Below are 18,941 nucleotides of genomic sequence, written 5' to 3'. Positions count from 1 at the left end.
AAAATTAAAAACACAAAATAGAAAACAACCATGGTGACAAATTGGGAAGGTAATAAAAATGAACACTAAGTTCCAACAAATCGATGGAGCTGTGCCGCTTTTCCAGATGCAAACGCATTACAACTCCCAGACTGGGTTGCTGTGAGTTTTCCGGGTTGTATGGCCGTGTTCCAGAAGGTGCCATATGTCTAGTTTTTGTACATGAATTGGTTTATTTTGATGTGTAGCAGCAAAATATCAAAACAAGAAGAGAAGTAAACTCTTTCTTCAAAGTCCTATTTGCCAAGATATTTCTAAAGGCTATCAAAGCTTGCAAAAACCTGTATCAAAGTATCATATAAAAGCAGCATGGATAGTAGTCGACACCATTAGAGTGATATACAAATTATTTTAGACAACATCGCAAACAAAGACTCTGGTTGATCTCCGTAGCCGCAGTTGGGTTCCCCTGGGAACCCTCCTTATCACTCAGCTCTTCACTCGAGGAAGTGAAGATGAAGAGGTGACAAAATCCAGGAAGAGCCAGGAATCTCAGATACAGCACAACTCCACAAACAGGGAGTTATAACTAGTAAGACTAGTACAGGAACAGGTACATAGAAAACTTCCAGGATATATTAGTGATGTATTATTATTATTATTATTATTATTATTATTATTATTATTATTATGACACAGCAAACAAGATAGATATGCTGGATTTCGTATCACAAAATCACAAGTCGAACTCTTCCCAAGTGTCTAGGACTGTGTGATGTATTATTATTATTATTATTATTATTATTATTATTATTATTATTATTATTACACAGCAAACAAGATAGACATGCTGGATTTCGTATCACAAAACACAAGTCGAACACTTCCCAAGTGTCTAGGACTGTGTGATGTATTATTATTATTATTATTATTATTATTATTATTATTATTATTATTATGACACAGCAAACAAGATGGATATGCTGGATTTCGTATCACAAAATCACAAGTCGAACACTTCCCAAGTGTCTAGGACTGTGTGATGTATTATTATTATTATTATTTTGTTATCATGATACAGCAAACAAGATGGATATGCTGGATTTCGTATCACAAAATCACAAGTCGAACACTTCCCAAGTGTCTAGGACTATGTGATGTATTATTATTATTATGATTATGATTATTATTATTATGACACAGCAAACAAGTTAGATATGCTGGATTTCGTATCACAAAACACAAGTCGAACACTTCCCAAGTGTCTAGGACTGTGTGATGTATTATTATTATTATTATTATTATTATTATTATTATTATTATTATTATTATGTCACAGCAAACAAGATGGATATGCTGGATTTCGTATCACAAAATCACAAGTCGAACACTTCCCAAGTGTCTAGGACTGTGTGATGTATTATTATTATTATTATTATTATTATTATTATTATTATTATTATGACACAGCAAACAAGATGGATATGCTGGATTTCGTATCACAAAACACAAATCGAACACTTCCCAAGTGTCTAGGGCTGTGTGATGTATTATTATTATTATTATTATTATTATTATTATTATTATGGCACAGCAAACAAGATGGATATGCTGGATTTCGTATCACAAAACCACAAGTCGAACACTTCCCAAGTGTCTAGGACTGTGTGATGTATTATTATTATTATTATTATTATTATTATTATTATTATTATTATTATTATTATGGCACAGCAAACAAGATGGATATGCTGGATTTCGTATCACAAAACCACAAGTCGAACACTTCCCAAGTGTCTAGGACTGTGTGATGTATTATTATTATTATTATTATTATTATTATTATTATTATTATTATTATTATTATTATGACACAGCAAACAAGATGGATATGCTGGATTTCGTATCACAAAATCACAAGTCGAACACTTCCCAAGTGTCTAGGTCTGTGTGATGTATTTTCGGATGATGTGTGCAGATCCCAGTCGGGTGGCCTTTTGCAGTTGGCAGATCGTAATTTTGTCAATGTCTATTGTTTCCAAATGCTGGCTGAGGTCTTTTGGCACGGCACCCAGTGTGCCCATCACCACCGGGACCACCTGCACTGGTTTCTGCCAGAGTCTTTGCAGTTCAATCTTGAGGTCCTGAGAGCGGCTGAGTTTTTCCTGTTGTTTTTCGTCAATGCGACGGTCACCTGGGATGGTGACATCAATGATCCAAACCTTTTTCTTTTCCACAACTGTGATGTCTGGTGTGTTGTGTTCCAGAACTTTGTCAATCTGGATTCGGAAGTCCCACAGTATCTGTGCGTGCTCATTTTCCAAGACTTTTGCAGGTTTGTGATCCCACCAGTTCTTTGCTGCTGGGAGGTGGTACTTGAGGCATAAGTTCCAATGGATCATTTGGGCCACATGGTTGTGCCTCTGTTTGTAGTCTGTCTGTGCGATTTTCTTACAGCAGCTGAGGATATGATCCATGGTTTCGTCGGTTTCCTTGCAGAGTCTGCATTTTGGGTCATCAGCTGATTTTTCGATCTTGGCCTGAATTGCCTTTGTCCTGATGTCTTGCTCCTGGGCTGCAAGGATCAGGCCTTCTGTCTCCTTCTTCAGGGTCCCATTCGTGAGCCACAGCCAGGTCTTCTCCTTATCAGCTTATTATTATTATTATTATTTTATTATGACACAGCAAACAAGATAGACATGCTGGATTTCATATCACAAAATCACAAATCGAACACTTCCCAAGTGTCTGGGACTGTGTGATGTATTTTCGGATGATGCGTGCAGATCCCAGTAGGGTGGCCTTTATTATTATTATTATTATTATTAATAATAATAATAACACCCATTGGTACACATCAGATGTCATGGGGAAGCAGCCCTCTCTCAGACTCAGCTTAAGGTCCCAGAATAACTATTGTTGTTATTATTATTACTATTATTATTATTATTATTATTATTATTATTATTAACACCCATTGGCACACATCAGATGTCATGGGGAAGCACTCCCCTCTCAGACTCAGCTTAGGGTCCCAGAATAACTATCATTATTAATATTAACACCCATTGGTACACATCAGATGTCATGGGGAAGCAGCCCTCTCTCAGACTCAGCTTAAGGTCCCAGAATAACTATTGTTGTTATTATTATTACTATTATTATTATTATTATTATTATTATTATTATTAGCACCCATGGGTACACATCAGATGTCACGGGGAAGCACTCCCCTCTCAGACTCAGCTTAGGGTCCCAGAATAACTATCATTATTGATATTAACACCCATTGGCACACATCAGATGTCATGGGGAAGCACTCCCCTCTCAGACTCAGCTTAGGGTCCCAGAATAACTATCATTATTGATATTAACACCCATTGGTACACATCAGATGTCATGGGGAAGCAGCCCTCTCTCAGACTCAGCTTAAGGTCCCAGAATAACTATTGTTGTTATTATTATTACTATTATTATTATTATTATTATTAGCACCCATGGGTACACATCAGATGTCATGGGGAAGCACTCCCCTCTCAGACTCAGCTTAGGGTCCCAGAATAACTATCATTATTGATATTAACACCCATTGGCACACATCAGATGTCATGGGGAAGCACTCCCAATCCAAATCAAGTACTGACCCTACCTTTTTATAAGTTTGATGGATTTAAAGGCCTCGTCCATATCCCCAATGGTCAGATACAGGCTGAAGTTAAGCACGGCATCGAGCGTACTTTTGTCGCAGTCTTCCAGGCCCATGAAGTCGCGCATCGGTTTTCTGGTGACCATCTGGTAGAGCGATATCACGCCCGGCTCCATCGCATCTTTCTTCTCTGCTTCCGGCTGAAAGGAAAAATCATTACTTAGCACAACAAAAACAAAAACAAACAAAAAAAACATTGCACAGCAAATCAAATCTACCCTCCAAATACGGATACAGTTCTTCACTGACAGGTATTCAACATGTTTATCAATGATTTGTATGGTGAAATGGATGACACCGAATTCTGGGCACTGCAATTGAAATACTGAACAAATAAACAACAACAACACAAGTCAAAGGGATATCGACAAGTCCAGAGAAGGGCAACCAAAATTATGAAAGGTTTGGCAATGAAGCCCTATAATCAGAAATTGATTATAGCCCTTTAATATTAACATTACAGTCATCAGACTCATTCTACCCAATAGGATAATATCTGCAAATCGACTTTCCTTAGAAAAAAAAATGACCATCTCCCAAAAAACCTTATTAATAAATATCCTTAAAAATGAGAACGATTAATACATTGTATGTTAGATGCAATTAAAGCCACAGTCGCCTTAGGCTGAAAGGACCAAAAGAAATGGGACATTAAAACATGGTATAAATATTTAGCAGACGACCTCCTCCGAGACTACATTAATGAAAGGAAAAGTTACTATAGAAACGGCCTAATCAGAAAGACATGGGAGGCAAAATAGAAAGACTTAATTTACAGAATAAAGGGGAAAGACAAATATAAGGAATTAAACAAGATTATCCTCATGATCGAACCATTGTAATAAATATAGAAAATTTGTAAACTGTTCCTGGGGTGGGGAGGGAGGGAGAAAAATAAGGAAGAATGTAAACAGGTGTTACCGATGGAAAATGTTCTGAACGTTTGTATAATTTTACGTAGCACTATTTACAATTAAAAAAACCTTTTAATTAATAAATATGCAGAATAAAGCAAACAGAAACTGGAAAAAAGAAACTCATGAAATCAAAACAAACTATAATCAAGGCAGGACAGACAGCCCGTAATACTTACGTAAGGTTTATAGAGAGATCCCCTCCAAAACAATAACTACAAGGCAGCAGAAATGAAAAAAGAAAAAGAAAGAAGTGCCAATAAAATAATAAACAACATGCAGAGTAATACAGGTAAGGTGAAATGACAGGCAGTGAGGTGAAATTAAAAAGCCACATGTTACGTTGCTGCTGCAGCTATAAAGATCACTTGTAGAAACATATATATGGCAATCATAAACTTATTGAAAAGGAAAAATTGTGTCACATCCATTTAGCAAATGCAAATCCCCGTGATCACGTGGAGACCACCTTTTGAAAACCACGAGTCAAGAAAAGCATGAACAAATGATATTCATAAGCGTTCATGTAATGGCACACAGGTCACTCAGCTATTAGACTGAAGAGCCATGTCTTTGAACTGCCAAGGAGAAAGGCATGCCAGTACAAAAATATCTTGGGCTAGCAGAGGATGGTTGTTTCTTTGAAGTAGAAGTTGCAGTTGCAATTGTCCAAAAGATATTATAATTAATAATAATGATAATAATAATAATAATTTATTTTTATATCCCGCCACCACCTCCCCAGACGAACCGGGGCGACTCACAAGGGGACGGTCCCAGAAAAACATAGGTTAAAAACACAGTACATGAATTAAGAGCAATATAAACAAAATAAATATACAACACTCTTTGAATATACACTCCCTTGAAACCTCCAAGTTTAAAATATTCATCCAGAGACAAAAAAAAAACAAAGACTTCTTTGAAAAATAATATACTGTATATACTCGAGTATAAGCCTAGTTTTTCAGCCCTTTTTTAAAGACTGAAAAAGCCCCCCTCGGCTTATACTCGGGTGAGGGTCCTGGTTGGCTTATATTTGGGTCAGCTTATACTCGAGAATATATGATATGTTTATTATTTTTATCTATTATTATTGGTATTATTATATTTATTATTTTTATCTATTATTGTTGATACTATTACATTTATTTTACTCTATTTTTATTATTATTAATAATACATTTATTATTTCACTCTGATCTTATTATTATTGCATTTATTATTTTACTCTATTTATTATTACTTGTATTATTTTCCTGTGTTTATTATTATTATTACATGTATTATTTCACTCTATTATTATTAAAAGGATACATAAGCACATTTACATTGAAGAAGATAGGAATAATGAGTCGAGGCACCTAATTTTACCACAAAAAAACCTGGGAAAACATTGACTCCAGTATAAGCCGAGGGTGGGAAATTTCAGAAATAAAAACAGATGCCAATAAAATTACATGAATTGAGGCCTCAGTAGGTTAAATGTTTTTGAATATTTACATAAAGCTCAAATTTAAGATGAGACTGTCCAACTCTGATCAAATCATTATTCTCACCTTCTTCAATGTAAATGTATCCGTTTAATAATAATAAAGTAAAATAATACATGTAATAATAATAATAATTACAGGAAAATAATACATGTAATAATAAATAGAGTAAAATAGTAAATGCAATAACAATAATAAGATCAGAGTGAAATAATAAATGTATTAATTATAATAATAAAAATAGAGTAAAATGTAATAGTAGCAACAATAATAAAGAAAAATAATAAATGTAATAATACCAATAATAATAGAGAATAATAATAAATGTACCCTATATTCTCGAGTATAAGCTGACCCAAATATAAGCCAACCAGGACCCTCAGCCGAGTATAAGCCGAGGGGGGCTTTTTCAGTCTTAAAAAAAGGGCTGAAAAACTAGGCTTATACTCGAGTATATGCATGTATATTGGATTGAAAACTTGCCAACAGTGACTGCAACATTTTCATTTTACATCGTGCTGAGAAATATTTGTGCATTTTAAAATGAGTATTCCAAGTCCAGGGCTTCTCATGTTATCTGATGTGAAGGACCAGGGTTGGGGATTTATTTTACAACTGTCTCCTTTTCTGGAAATGTACCAAGGATCCTCACTTTCAGTAGCACTGCTCTTATATGGGTTTCTCATTACTTACTCCACAGTTGCAGAGGTCTGCGGCATGTAGACAGAGACTAGGATTTACTTTCTGACCGCTCACCTTTCTCGAGAAATAGTAATGCGGGACCTCCATGCCCAGGAGAGACTGGTAGGATGATGGCAGAGGAAAGCTGTCCTGCAGCAAAAGGCCGTGCTCTTCCGTAATGAAGAAGCATATAATCAAAGCATCCACCTGGAAAGGAAAAAAGAATTATATTTGGGAATTAGTGCCACCATCTTGTTAGGTTGTTAAGCCATATGCTTCTTCTCTAAAACATATACAGGCAGCCCCCAAGTTACAAACAAGACAGGTTCTGTAGGTTTGTTCTTTGAATTTGTATGGAAATTTTTAAAGTGTAACTCCAGCCACACACACACACACACAAACATATACATACATATTTATTTATTTATTTGCTACATTTATATGCCGCCCTTCTCACCCTGAAGGGCTTACAAATTAAATTTACATACAATATTATATTATTAGCATAGTACAATACTGGCAATAAATGACTATATTGTACTATATCAATATATTGTAACATTATTAGTAATATTACATGCAAAATCTATATATATAAAAGAGTGATGGCATCACGGCAGCGGACAAAACAACAAAAGTAAACACCCCACAACCTCAAAAATTGACAGCACAACCCGTCATCCATGCCTCTAGGTTGATACAACAAAAAGAAAAGAAAAATAAAGTCCTAATTAGAGGGAGAGGAATGATTATTTTTATCCAATTGCTGCCAGTTAGAAGGCTAAGCTCCGCTCACTTGGTCTCCTAGCAACCCACTCAGCCCAGGAGACCCTTTACCTTAACTACCACCAATTCCTCAATACTTTATTTCCCATACCACCAGACTTTGCCACAGCAACGCGTGGCCAGGCACAGCTAGTATAATATATAATTAATATTCTTATATTGTATTATTAGTCTTATATCGTATTACAATATAATATTATGAATATTATATGTATATACAATACGTTATAATTATTATATATTATTATAAATTATATTGTGTGTGTGTGTGTGTGTGTATATATATATATATATATACAGATGTATGTATGTATACATATACATATATACACACACACACACATACACACATACATACACATATACACACACATATATATCAGCTTATATTTGGGTCGGCTTATACTCTTGTTTTATTGTGGAAATTTGGACTTGGCCCCATGTTAGCTGCCCCGAGTCCCTGCATGGAGATGGTGGCGGGGTACAAAAATAAAGTTACTATTATTATGTATGTGTATGTATGTATATGTGTGTGTGTGTGTGTGTGTGTGTGTGTGTGTGTGTGTGTGTGTATATATATATATATATATATATATATATAACTAGCATAGCATGTTATTGCGGGAAGGGGCCTTTTGCTCTCTTTGCCCCTATTCACTTTCTGTCCCTATAAAAATTGGATTTTGAAAAAATTGGCTTGTTGTGGAAACAAGTATCGGTGAAAAAGCTCCAGTGGAGACTCCTTTCCCACATGATAATAACTCTTTCAAGAATGGATTTCCCTTCCTAGGAGTAGATTCCTCTCACTTCCTATTGTGTCAGCCTTGTTCTTAACTATGAATCATTTTCAAGTTGGATGCTTGTAACTTGGGGACTGCCGGTAGACTGCAGCACAACTGGCCAATCAACATGAATGTTTCTGGATATATATATATGACAAAGGTATTTGCAGATGACCCCGTGAATAGTCTCAAACTGCTACTGAAAATACTCCAAGAATATATTGAAGTGGCAGGATTACAAATAAATAATACAAAATGAAGACAATGAGCATTTCTCCCAATATCAAAGGAAGCTGCAGAATCCTGAAATGGCTAGAACTGTGTCAGCAGGAAACAGTTCCTGGGCAGAGTCCAATGAGATATGAACCACAACAAAAAGACATACCGGGCTTTCTGTGGGTGGTTGTTTCTTGTCCAGGGACTGCTGGTTTGGGTCAAGGGCAGTTTCGCAGATGAAAAGCCTGGGCTCGTTCTGATCCCAGAAGTGACTCACAGGGATGTGATCACACAGGTCGGGAAGGTCGGAGATTTTTCTCCTGTGGAGGCAACACAGGAATTGATCCGGGTAACAATGCTTTGTAAAACCAATACATAGCACCGAAAATACAGAATGCAAACAGAACAAAAACGCAGACCGCTGCATGTATTGAAACTAAAGCAGAATCATATGAGAGCTTCAATACATGGTGGGAGCTATAATAATAATAATAATGATAATAATAATAATAATAATAATAATAATAATACTTTATTTATACTCCGCCACCATCTCCCCGCGGGGACTTGGGGCAGCTTACATGGGGCAGAGGCCCAAACAACATAGAACAAAACATAGGCAACATACAGTAGAGTCGCACTTATCCAACACTCGCTTATCCAACGTTCTGGATTATCCAACGCATTTTTGTAGTCAATGTTTTCAATATATCGTGATATTTTGGTACTAAATTCGTAAATACAGTAATTACTACATAGCATTACTGCGTATTGAACTACTTTTTCTGTCAAATTTGTTGTATAACATGATGTTTTGGTGCTTAATTTGTAAAATAATAACCTAATTTGATATTTAATAGGCTTTTCCTTAATCTCTCCTTATTATCCAACATATTTGCTTATCCAATGTTCTGCTGGCCCGTTTACGTTGGATAAGCGAGACTCTACTTTAATACAAATCGCACTATAAAAAGATAAAACAGTAATACAATATATCAATTAAAACAAATGGCAGTCTTACTGCTGACACCAACTCACAGCCAATGCCATATAACACAGCAGATTTAGTGAACATTTTAATATAATATTTTATGCCAACCTAGCAGTTCGAAAACATGCAAATATGAGTAGATCAATAGGTACTGCTCCAGCGGAAAGGTAAGGGCGCTGCATACAATCATGCCAGTGGCCACATGACCTTGGAGGTGTCTACGGACAACACCGGCTCTTTGGCTTAGAAATGGAGATGAGCACCAATCCCCAGAGTGTGAGTAGATCAATAGGTACTGCTCCGGCGGGAAGGTAAGGGTGCTCCATGCAGTCATGCCAGTGGCCACATGACCTTGGAGGTGTCTACGGACAACGCTGGCTCTTCGGCTTAGAAATGGAGATGAGCACCAACCCCCAGAGTGTGAGTAGATCAATAGGTACTGCTCTGGTGGGAAGGTAACGGCGCTCCATGCAGTCATGCCAGCGGCCACATGACCTTGGAGGTGTCTACGGACAACGCCGGCTCTTCGGCTTAGAAATGGAGATGAGCACCAACCCCCAGAGTGTGAGTAGATCAATAGGTACTGCTCTGGTGGGAAGGTAACGGCGCTCCATGCAGTCATGCCAGCGGCCACATGACCTTGGAGGTGTCTACGGACAACGCTGGCTCTTCGGCTTAGAAATGGAGATGAGCACCAGGCCCCAGAGTCAGACATGACTGGACTTTATTCAAGTTGTGAATAAGGAGACACGGTTACATAACACAAAGTAATGGAACAAAAAGTATCATTTTCAGTGCAAGCCTTTTCAAAGAGTAGAAATGCTCACCCTTCAGCTTCCTGCCCAAAGGAGGAAATTTCCCGTCCGTCCTTCTGTTGTCCAGACTGGAAATCAAACAAGGTGACCGTGTCCATTTCAATGTCATAGAAACAGATCTTGGAATCAAGACTCCCATCGGCCTACGAAAGTAAACAGAGGAAGAGTTAGATGTGGGGGGGAAAAGGTATAATAACTTGGAGATTGAGAAAAATAAAAGACAACATATAAATACACATATAAAGGCCTTGTATTGTTTTATGGATATTCAGGTAGTTTCTTGGGATTAGAGCCACTTTTAAAAAACACTTCTGAATCTTGAAAAATAGAATATATCTATTAAAATATATGCTTTGTTTACTAATTTTAGGCCTAAAAAGTTAAAACATTCAATGTGTTGTCAAAGGTTTTCATGGATCACAAGGTTGTTATGTGTTTTCCGGGCTAGATGGCCATGTTCCAGAAGTATTCTCTCCTGACATTTCACCCACATCTATGGCAGGCATCTTCAGAGGTTGTGAGGTATATGGAGAAACTAAGCAAGGAAGGTTTATATATCTGTCTGTTGGAGGCCAGTGTGTATGTTGTAATTAATCACCTTGATTAGCATTAAATGGTCTTCCAAGCTTCATGTCCTGGCCTGGGGGAATTTGTTCAGAGTCGTCACCTGTCTCTGATTGATTCATGTCTGGAATTCTGTTTTCAGAGTGTTGTTCCTTATTTACGGTTGTGATTTTGGAGTTTTTTAATACTGGGAGCCAGATTTTGTTCATTTTCATGCTTCTCATGGACTTCAATGGCCGTTCCTTGCTGAGAAAGAGCCTCAGGGTATTACCCGAGACAGTAGTATGTGTCTGTATAGCACATTTCCCTGGTTTTGAGTGTTCTGTAAACTCCTGTATGTTATCCACTTAACCGCTGAGGGTCCATGGACCGTAATAAAGTTTATATATAAGTATCATGGATGTCATACATAATAAGGGTTGGAATAGATGGCCCTTCTGGTCCCTTCCAACTCTGTAAGATCTGATGTTGCTTCGGGCATGAATTGCAAGAAAACATGTCCCAAACAGCAACAAAAAAAATTCAGCCCAAACTCACCTTGTTGATGAGAATGCTCACTTTGTTTCCACTCGCATTGCACTTGACCGATGCAATCCCACCGGTGCCCGGAAGCAGATCGGCCAGAGCCTTGTTGCCGCAGTGGACTTTCGCCTCTCTGTCGGAAGATATGGAACAATCAGGGGATCAAACTCATTCTCATCGAGGGCCACATCAGTCTTATGCTTGCCTCCAAAGAACTGTGGAATCCATGGATGTATGAGGGTTGAATGAAAAGTAATGCCTCCACCTTCGTTACTTGGGTTTGTTTGGGAATATTTTAATAAATCAAACACAGAAATAATCCTTAGAATGTGCTCTTTAACGACCACTATTCACTTTCCCACATCATCACCAGACAATTGGATACATTTCTGCCAACGATGAACAAGTTTTCTGAAGCCGTCATGGAAGAAGTCGACACTCTGTTTCCGCAACCAGCGTCTCACAGTTCCCATTGTGCACAGATCTTCCGATAGCCAAGCAAAGCAATCATATGACCCACACATTCTTATGCTTGAAATGTCTCTCTGAGTGATACGACGATCGTCCTGAATCAATCTGTCCACCTTTTGCTTGTGAAACTTGGTGGTTGCTGCCACAGGGCGTCCAACTCTTTGTTTGTCACGCAAGTCAGATGTTCCCACCTTGACATCTTTAAACTCACTCGCCCAACAACGCATAGGACTCACATCAACACAATCACCATAAACACTTGAATTCTCTGATGAATCTCCTTTGGGGTGACACCTTCTGCTCTCTAGAATTCAGTGACTGCACACTGCTTAAGTCACATTGACCAACCGTCTGCACAAGGTCCCATACTTGGCACTTTAACAACACAACCGTTCAATGCTAAGGCTTCCCCGTCTGCACAGGGTTCCATACTTGGCACTTTAACAACACAACTGTTCGATGCTAAGGCTTCTCCGTCTGCGCAGGGTTCCATACTTCACACTTTAACAACACAACCGTCCAATGTTAAGGCTTCCCCGTCTGTGCAGGGTTCCATACTTGGCACTTTAACAACACAACCGTTCAATGCTAAGGCTTCTCCGTCTGCGCAGGGTTCCATACTTCACACTTTAACAACACAACCGTCCAATGTTAAGGCTTCCCCGTCTGTGCAGGGTTCCATACTTGGCACTTTAACAACACAACCGTTCAATGCTAAGGCTTCTCCGTCTGCGCAGGGTTCCATACTTCACACTTTAACAACACAACCGTCCAATGTTAAGGCTTCCCCGTCTGTGCAGGGTTCCATACTTGGCACTTTAACAACACAACCGTTCAATGCTAAGGCTTCTCCGTCTGCGCAGGGTTCCATACTTCACACTTTAACAACACAACCGTCCAATGTTAAGGCTTCCCCGTCTGTGCAGGGTTCCATACTTGGCACTTTAACAACACAACCGTTCAATGCTAAGGCTTCTCCGTCTGCGCAGGGTTCCATACTTCACACTTTAACAACACAACCGTCCAATGTTAAGGCTTCCCCGTCTGTGCAGGGTTCCATACTTGGCACTTTAACAACACAACCGTTCAATGCTAAGGCTTCTCCGTCTGCGCAGGGTTCCATACTTCACACTTTAACAACACAACCGTCCAATGTTAAGGCTTCCCCGTCTGTGCAGGGTTCCATACTTGGCACTTTAACAACACAACCGTTCAATGCTAAGGCTTCTCCGTCTGCGCAGGGTTCCATACTTCACACTTTAACAACACAACCGTCCAATGTTAAGGCTTCCCCGTCTGTGCAGGGTTCCATACTTGGCACTTTAACAACACAACCGTTCAATGCTAAGGCTTCTCCGTCTGCGCAGGGTTCCATACTTCACACTTTAACAACACAACCGTCCAATGTTAAGGCTTCCCCGTCTGTGCAGGGTTCCATACTTGGCACTTTAACAACACAACCGTTCAATGCTAAGGCTTCTCCGTCTGCGCAGGGTTCCATACTTCACACTTTAACAACACAACCGTCCAATGTTAAGGCTTCCCCGTCTGTGCAGGGTTCCATACTTGGCACTTTAACAACACAACCGTTCAATGCTAAGGCTTCCTGCCAAATAGAACTAACTGTAGAGGAGAGTCTCCTGAACAAGCCAGGCCCTGCCGCAGACCAGGACTGCCACCTGTTGAGGAGTTACGAAGGTGGAGGCATTACTTTTCATTCAACCCTCGTATGAAACAGTCCAGGGTTAGAAAGGACATTCTATATAATCCAGAACGGAATCAGTATCCCAACAGATGGGACAGTAAGCCCTTTCTTTCCCTCCAGCGTTACGTCTTTATTTGTACCTGCGGGAAAGATCAAATATTTTGAAGTTTGCCAAGTCTGTTCCCACGGTCAGGAAGTTCCCACAGACATCAAGGAGGCATGGGTTTCCTTCTGATTCGGAGAACACGAGCAGCTGCTTCACGGTGCCCTGGAATGGGAGAGGAGCAGACGCTTCAAAACCCAAACTTCCCCTCTTGCTTCAACATCACCACAAAGACCAACGTGGCTCACCTCAATTTCATTTGCTAACCACTAACAAGCAGCAAATAACCATGCATGCATGCACATGTGTGTGAGAGGGAGTGTGTGAAAAAGGGAGTGACATACACACAATCTTATTTTAAAGTTTCACTTCTGTCACTCTGCGACTTTCACCATAAACTATTGACTGTATGTTGTCGAAGGCTTCCATATAATAATAATAATAATAATAATAATAATAATAATAATAATAATAAAATAACTTTATTTTTCTATCCCGTCTCCATCTCCCCGCAGGAACTCAAGCCCAAAGAACAAATAATGAGCAAAATAATACTGTATATACTTGAGTATAAGCCTAGTTTTTCAGCCCTTTTTTTAAGCCTGAAAAAGCCCCCCTCGGCTTATACTCGGGTGAGGGTCCTGGTTGGCTTATATTTGGGTCAGCTTATACTCGAGAATATATGGTACATTTATTATTTTTCTCTATTATTATTGGTATTATTACAGTTATTATTTTTCTCTATTATTGTTGCCACTATTACATTTTTTACTCTATTTTTATTATTAATAATACATTTATTATTTCACTCTGATCGTGTTATTATTATTGCATTTATTATTTTACTCTATTTATTATTACATGTATTATTTTCCTGTATTTATTATTATTATTACATGTATTATTTTACTCTATTATTATTATTATTATTATTATTATTATTATTACATGGAAGAAGGTGAGAATAATGATTTGATCAGAGTTGGACAGTCTTCCTGTATTTATTATTATTATTATTATTGTTATTATTATTATTATTATTATCATCACATGTATTATTTTACTCTATTATTATTAAAAGGATACATAAGCACATTTACATTGAAGATGAGAATAATGATTTGATCAGAGTTGGACAGTCTTATCTTAAATTTGAGCTTGATGTAAATATTCAAAAACATTTAACCTACTGATGCCTCAATTAATGTAATTTCATTGGTATCTGTTTTTATTTCTGAAATTTACCACCCTTGGCTTATACTGGAGTCAATATTTTCCCAGTTTTTTTGTGGTAAAATTAGGTGCCTCGGATTATATTCGGGTCGGCTTATACTCGAGTATATACGGTATATATAAAAACAGCATATTCAACCAGATAAAACACATTAAAATCAAAGTACAGTAATATAATATAACAACAGTAAGAAACATTTAAAGCATAAAATGACAACATAAAACCTGTTGCCAATTGGTGTCCTCTAAAATTAAATTCCTAGGCAGACACTCACAATAAAACAATAATAAACTTCCTTACTTGCCAGGTGCGAACTTGGACCCGATTTGGCTCAACGGTGTAAAGGTTTTCTTCATGCATCGCCAGCACCGGAGAATCACAGCTGAAAGAACCTGGAGCAGCACCAAATAAAAAACAAAACAGTTTTCCATCACATATTTGACACATACAATTAAAATTCCCACTCAATAAACCATCTTTTCCGTTAAACAGCATTTCAAAAAACCAAAATATGAATCATTCCCAGTTTACTAACACATCAGTTTTTCCAGTAATATTCTGCAGAATTACAGTAGATAGCATTTTTCTCCTACTTTCCTTGTCATGGGCTGGGCTGTGGTGCAGCTGGTTAGTAGCCAGTTGCGATAAATCACTACTGACCGATAGGTCATGGGATCGAAGTCTGGGTCGGATTGAGCTCCTGACCGTTAATAGCCTAGCTTGCTGTTGATCTAGGCAGCTCAAAAAACAGTTGCCTCTGTTGAGTAGAAAATTCTAGGTACCACTTTATGGGGGGAGGCTAATTTAACTAATTTACGACACCATAAAACTGCCAGGAGATTTGGGATATTGCGATAAATGATAAATTGACATGTAATATAAAAATTAAAAGAGGGTTATTAAAAAAAGGATGATTTTTGGGAAGATACAGGAATAATTTATAGAGTTTGTATACGTAGAAGGAAAGGGGAAAAAACCTGTAAAAGAAACTATGGAATTTTGGAAATAAATATTGTCATTGGCTGGTCTGGGGTGGACAGCACTAGGTGAAGGGTCACAAAAGGTAAATAATATGAGTATGTAATATAGTTAAAGAGTGAAAATACTATAGGAGCTATGATATACATAACTCTGTATTGCAAATTTGTTAAAGAATGTATAAGTTTTAAATACTGAATATGTATTTTTTAGAAAAAAAAAGAATTAAAAAAACTGCCAGCAGTATGTGGAAAGGAATGAGGAAGTACTACCCTCAAGGACTCGGTGTCACAATTGGACAATTAAACAGCAGCTCCCCCTGTGGCCGGAATCGAGCAGACTCTCATGACACCGGAAGCTGGAAAATGTTTATTTACCTCTGTCTGTATATGTTGTAAGTACCGTATATACTCAAGGATAAGCCGACCCAAAGATAAGCCGAGGGACCTAATTTTACCACAAAAACTGGGAAAACTTATTGACTTGTGTATAAGTCGAGGGTGGGCAATGCAGCCGCTACTGGTAAATTTCAAAATAAATATAGATACCAATAAAATTACATTAATTCAGGTATCAGTAGGTGAAATGTTTTTGAATAAAACTATAATGTAAGATAAGAGTGTCCAACTCTGATTAAATCATTATTCTAACCATCTTCAATGTAAATGTGCTTACGTATCCTTCCAATAATAATAAATAGAGTTAAATATTAAATGTAGTAATAATAGAGTAAAATAATAAATATAATAATAAGAGTAAAATAATAAATGTAATAGTAACTAATATATTAAAATAATACATGTAATAATTGTAAATGTGCTTACGTACCCTTCCAATAATAATAAATAGAGTTAAATATTAAATGTAATAATAATAGAGTAAAATAATAAATATAATAATAATAAGAGTAAAATAATAAATGTAACAGTAACTAATAATAGAGTAAAATAGTACATGTAATAATTGTAAATGTGCTTACGTATCTTTCCAATAATAATTAATAGTTAAATATTAAATGTAATAATAATAGAGTAAAATAATAAATATAATAATAAGAGTAAAATAATAAATGTAACAGTAACTAATAATAGAGTAAAATAGTACATGTAATAATTGTAAATGTGCTTACGTATCCTTCCAATAATAATAAATAGTTAAATATTAAATGTAATAATAATAGAGTAAAATAATAATAATAATAATAATAATAAGAGTAAAATAATAAATGTAATAGTAACTAATAATAGAGTAAAATAATACATGTAATAATTATACTAGAGTAAAATAATAAATGTAATAATAACAATAATAGGAAAAATAATAAATGTTCCGTATATACTCGAGTATAAGACAATCTGAATATAAGCCGACCAGGATCCTCACTCGAGTATAAGCCGAGGGGGGCTTTTTCAGCCCTAAAGAAGGGCTGAAAAACTCGGCTTATACTCGAGTATATACAGTATGTACAATTCAGTGATTTTTTTAAAGAACCATAAATGTCCACCACAGAAAACTAAAATCCAGCTTTTTTTTTACAAACGCCCATGTTCTTGAATAAGTGGCCAGGATAAAATATAATCACAGAATCATAGAATTTGCAAGGAACTCAGATCGTACCTGTATTTCGTAAAGTGCCACCTGAGAGTTCGAAGACAACAACTTGCTTCCCATTCCAAAATACTACAGCGTCCTAAGATTTGCACGAAATCAAGATAATATAATAATATTATAATGTAATACAATATAATAGTAACAATACACTATTTTAATTGTATATTATATATTACATATAATATTACTAATAATATTGCATTATAGTGGCATTGTGTTTTTTAACTTATTGTGTATGTGTATGTGTATATATATATATATATATATATATATATATATATATATATATATTATTGGTTTTGTTTTTGTCCTGATGTTTTATATTTTATCATTGTTTGTATTTTGATTTTGCTGTAAGCCGCCCCGAGGCCCTTTCGGGGGAGATGGAGGCGGGATACAAATAAACTTATTATTATTATTATTATTATTATTATTATTATTATTATTATTATAGTACAATATAGTAATATATAATGCTTATATTGTGCTATGCTAATAATATAATATATTGTAAGTACATGTAATGTGTAAGCGGCCCTGAATCTCCTTCGGGGTGAGAAGGGCGGGATATAAATGTCACAAATAAATAAATACTACAGTAGAGTCTCACTTATCCAACATAAATGGGCCGGCAGAACGTTGGATAAGTGAATATGTTGGAGAATAAGGAGAGATTAAGGAAAAGCCTATTAAACATCAAAATAAGTTATGATTTTACAAATTAAGCACCAAAACATCATGTTATACAACAAATTTAACAGAAAAAGTAGTTCAATATGCAGTAATGCTAAGTAGTAATTACTGTATTTATGAATTTAGCATCAAAATATCATGATATATTGAAAACATTCACTACAAAAATGGCTTGGACACGTGAGGCTTGGATAAGTGAGACTCTACTGTAATACACTATTTTAATTGAATATTATATATTACATGTAATATTACTAATAATGTTGCATTATAGTGGTATAGCACAATATAGTCATATATAATGCTTATATTATGCTATGCTAATAATATAATATATTGTAAGTACATGCAATTTGTAAGCGGCCCTGAGTCTCCTTCGGGGTGAGAAGGGCAGGATATAAATGTCACAAATAAATAAATACTATTACTATTATTACAAGTTCCACCTCAGGGCACCAGTTATCCCTGGTTGCTGCTATTTCCACATTCAAAATACCTTTTGCTCCTCTGCAAAAGCAGATAGTTTCATTTTTTGATAAAAGTTAGGGTTCAGTATTAATTCTTATATAAAAAAGGAACCATCCCCTTGCACAGTTACTGGATACAGAGAATTTATTGTGGATGTACCTGAATTATAATTATGGAATTCCCCCTCAAGGAAGATCTTCTCAATCATGTTATGACAATCAAACTTATT

At 36.5% G+C, this 18,941-nt stretch overlaps 1 protein-coding gene across 6 annotated transcripts in view; it reads right to left on the bottom strand.

Moving 5' to 3' along the window:
* The window catches only part of ift140 (intraflagellar transport 140), a 77,739-nt gene that overhangs the window by 40,653 nt on the left and 18,145 nt on the right, over positions 1-18,941 (bottom strand). For 4 of the 6 annotated variants that reach the window (XM_062964493.1, XM_062964494.1, XM_062964492.1 and 1 more), the window contains 9 exons: positions 17,558-17,630; positions 15,263-15,354; positions 13,766-13,893; positions 11,465-11,582; positions 10,376-10,506; positions 8,727-8,877; positions 6,849-6,980; positions 4,779-4,814; positions 3,629-3,825 (listed from right to left, as the gene is read on the bottom strand). In XM_062964493.1, coding sequence (XP_062820563.1) covers positions 3,629-3,825; positions 4,779-4,814; positions 6,849-6,980; positions 8,727-8,877; positions 10,376-10,506; positions 11,465-11,582; positions 13,766-13,893; positions 15,263-15,354; positions 17,558-17,630 — 1,058 coding nt within the window. The remainder of the gene's footprint in view (positions 1-3,628; positions 3,826-4,778; positions 4,815-6,848; positions 6,981-8,726; positions 8,878-10,375; positions 10,507-11,464; positions 11,583-13,765; positions 13,894-15,262; positions 15,355-17,557; positions 17,631-18,941) is intronic. The other 2 variants (XM_062964495.1, XM_016998000.2) reach the window with 1 other exon arrangement.

This window comes from Anolis carolinensis, unplaced genomic scaffold (assembly GCF_035594765.1).
Source record: "Anolis carolinensis isolate JA03-04 unplaced genomic scaffold, rAnoCar3.1.pri scaffold_13, whole genome shotgun sequence".
In the NCBI taxonomy this organism is placed as follows: domain Eukaryota; kingdom Metazoa; phylum Chordata; class Lepidosauria; order Squamata; family Dactyloidae; genus Anolis; species Anolis carolinensis.
This window is presented reverse-complemented; position numbering and strand designations above follow the sequence as displayed.